Consider the following 3,216-nt stretch of genomic DNA (forward strand, 5'->3'; position numbering starts at 1 on the left):
TTGTACTTCAAACCCTTCAGCTGTTTCCAAACAAACCCCAAAGGTTTTATTTGTGAGCAATAGCAGGAAAATGTAATTCTCATCATAGATTTAATTGTTATTTCCAACTCTTTCAGAAGACAACAGGTACAGGAGGAAGAGCAGCTCTCACTTCCGCGAGGCCAGAAAACACGGACGCACCATGTTGTACCAGCTGACCAGCCGATTCTCCAGAGGAGGCAAGAGAGACGTCAACCTGAGCGGAGTGAGTTTACGTACTCAAGATTACAGATTTATTACTCTGTTGATCTGCAGACTTTTTAAAATAAGAAAAAAAAACATGTTTTACCAAGGAGTTGTGGCAGTAAATAAATTTAACCTCACAAACACATAAACTGTTATCTGCAAACAACTTTTTGCATAAAAAAACTGCAGTTTTGATTCCAACTGTGAATATTTTCCCATTGAAATTGTGAAATCAAATTAAGATTTTAGTTAAAATTTAGTTACATTTCTCAGTTCCTGCAGCAAAGGGAGGATTATTAGTGCAAGCATTTGTTTTCCCAAGTTGGCCAACAAAAGGGAAGTCTTCATTAGTTAAGAATAAGCAGCTCTTAAATGTAGTACCGTATTTTTCGGACTATAAGCTGCTACTTTTTTCCTACGTTTTGAACCATGCTGTGGGTTTTTCTTCCACCACCAGGGGGCGCTTTAGCAGGAAGTGAATCATTGGAAGTCAAAATTGGAAATCAAAGAAGAAGGCGCTAATTTTAATTTAGAACAAGCACATGCTAGTAATAATAATAATWATTATTATTATTAATAATAGATTATTATTATTATTAAGGATTATTATCTTTTTCATTCACTTTAGACCCAACTGAGAATTAAAAAATGTTTGAGCTAAAATGACTGACTTATCCTTTAAATGTCTCTGGTACAGAAAATTAAACGTATAAATGTGAAGTTTTTGAAGCTGTTTGAAAAAACAGGCGGCAGCTGAAGTCGAGACCTTGTGTGACAACGATGTGTTTCTTTTTAAGACGTTTTCAGGACAAAAGACAGAGTTTTTCTCTCTGAGCACCATTTTCAGACAATCCAATAAAATCTGTGCTTCACAAAAGAGCCTAAAGTAATTAAAAGTCTTTTGGGCAAAACAAAAACAGTTAGCAGATTTGTGAAACGTTTATGTAACTAATTCTGGCAGTCGCTATTTGAATGAAAAGGGAACAAAGTGTCTGAGGGAGATTATTTTACCTGTTTCATAATTTTAGCAGAGACCAAGGTTTGTTCAGCTCCGATCGATTTCCAGATGAAATATTCAACTCAATGATGCATATGAATAATCAAGATGATTTTTGTGTAATTTATAAATCCAGAAATTTATTTGTGAATCAGTTTCTTCTGGGTTAATCCAGGGCTAATTAAAAAAAATCAAATTAATCTCAAACAGATTATTTTGTGTTGTTGATGCTGAGAATCAAAAATCTGAATTTCTTTTAATGTCATTGTGCACAAATAAAGCAAAATTTAAAGAAATAGCAACTCTCAAAAAAACACAGAACAAGAATAAATAAATAAATAAATAAATAAATAAATAAATAAATAAATAAACATGTAGAGTTAAATAAAAAATAAATAAATAAAAATAAATAAATAAATAATGAATAGATATATAGAGATAAATACATGAACACATATAGCGGTAAATAAATAAAAGTAAATAAAATAAATAGATATAGTTAGATAAATAAATAGCTAGATAAATAAAAAATAAAGATAAATGAAAAATAGGTAGATAAATAAGTATGAGGTTTTAGATGGATTATCTGTTTCTTTTGCTTTTGTTTTTTAAAGCTCAAGTTTTATATACTTAAACTTTAAGGGTCTAAATCTCCCCTGCACAGTTAGAGATGGGATTTAAATATATTTTCTAATTAAGGTGTGTTTATTTATACATCACAGACAAAATCAAACAAGTATTTCAAAGCAAAAACATAAAAAAACAGACATAATGCCGGAAAACTGAAAATGTATCATCATAACTGCTTTACTTTATTTAGTTGAAAGTCTGTTTGGAAAACAAAGTCTTTCTAAAATAAAATTAGACTAAAAACTAATTTAGTTGCTTGTATCCAGGATTTTATTCTCTGGGTCGTGATTAAAAAGAGAATGGGTCCTAATACCAAACCTTGAGGCACCCCAAATGTCTGCTGGGTAAAAACCACTCAGAATCTGATTTTTAATTAAACGCCCAACAATCTAACACGAAATGTGAATAAACTTCCAAGCATCATGCATGCAGAACCACCATCTGTTTCAACAGTATTTGGAAAAACAGTCACAACAGCCAGAAGACGAGCTTTGCCCCACATTTCCATGAACAGAGAACTCCTGCGATTCACAACGTTTTTATTTTCAGATTTTATTCCAGCACTTTTACACCCTTTAGATATTTTTATGCTATGCAATCCAGGGGGTAATGTGTTCATAACCTGCTCTCAGCTGTCTCTTAATCTCACTTTTGCTATCCAATTTATTCTTTCCCACTGCATTTATTATATTTTAAAAATCTTCCACGGGGGTAGTAGTTCTATTTTTCCAAGCTATTTTATGCAAATTACAATTTTATGAGCAACGGAAAGGTGGCAGAGAAACAACAAACACCTCAGGTGGTGATTTAACCTAAAGAAAATATAAATCACACGGCAGCAGCCGGAAATACAGAATAACAAAGAAGTCGTCATATTATATATATAAGATACTGCATGTCGCTCACTGCAAATAAAATGAGGCATATGAATAAAAAAATGTAGGAAAACAGTGGTTTTATAAACTTTATATATCAAACAATGGGGGAAACTGGAAGGCTTTTGCTCAACAGCTGCTTGTTTTGTTTGTTTAAACTAAAAAGGTCACTTTAAAGTGAAAGAAAATAGCGGTTATGCCTAATTTAGCTGTTTGCTGGTTATTTCTATATTATAGTAGGAAAGTTTTATATTTATATGTGGCTGTTGTTCAAAACGGGTTGCATAATTATTTATAAATGTTTGGTTAAAACATCCTGAGGACATTTAATCAGATCTTTTTTTTCTGCTATTTTTCAGGTTAATCAGGCCATTTGTTATGGGAGGATCTTTCTGAGCGCACATTTTCAGTCTGAAAGCAGGATTTCACGTCTTTCTTCTCAAAACTTTTTATATTTGTGTTTACATTTTCAGTCTGAAAGCAGGATTT

The 3,216-nt window shown here is 32.0% G+C and overlaps 1 protein-coding gene across 2 annotated transcripts in view; it reads left to right on the forward strand.

Annotated features, from left to right (window-relative positions):
* kcnh4b (potassium voltage-gated channel, subfamily H (eag-related), member 4b) overlaps positions 1 to 3,216 on the forward strand; it is a 53,458-nt gene that overhangs the window by 15,914 nt on the left and 34,328 nt on the right. For both annotated transcript variants that reach the window (XM_008436626.2, XM_008436627.2), the window contains one exon: positions 117 to 244. In XM_008436626.2, coding sequence (XP_008434848.1) covers positions 117 to 244 — 128 coding nt within the window. The remainder of the gene's footprint in view (positions 1 to 116; positions 245 to 3,216) is intronic.

The sequence above is a fragment of the Poecilia reticulata genome, linkage group LG19 (assembly GCF_000633615.1).
Source record: "Poecilia reticulata strain Guanapo linkage group LG19, Guppy_female_1.0+MT, whole genome shotgun sequence".
In the NCBI taxonomy this organism is placed as follows: domain Eukaryota; kingdom Metazoa; phylum Chordata; class Actinopteri; order Cyprinodontiformes; family Poeciliidae; genus Poecilia; species Poecilia reticulata.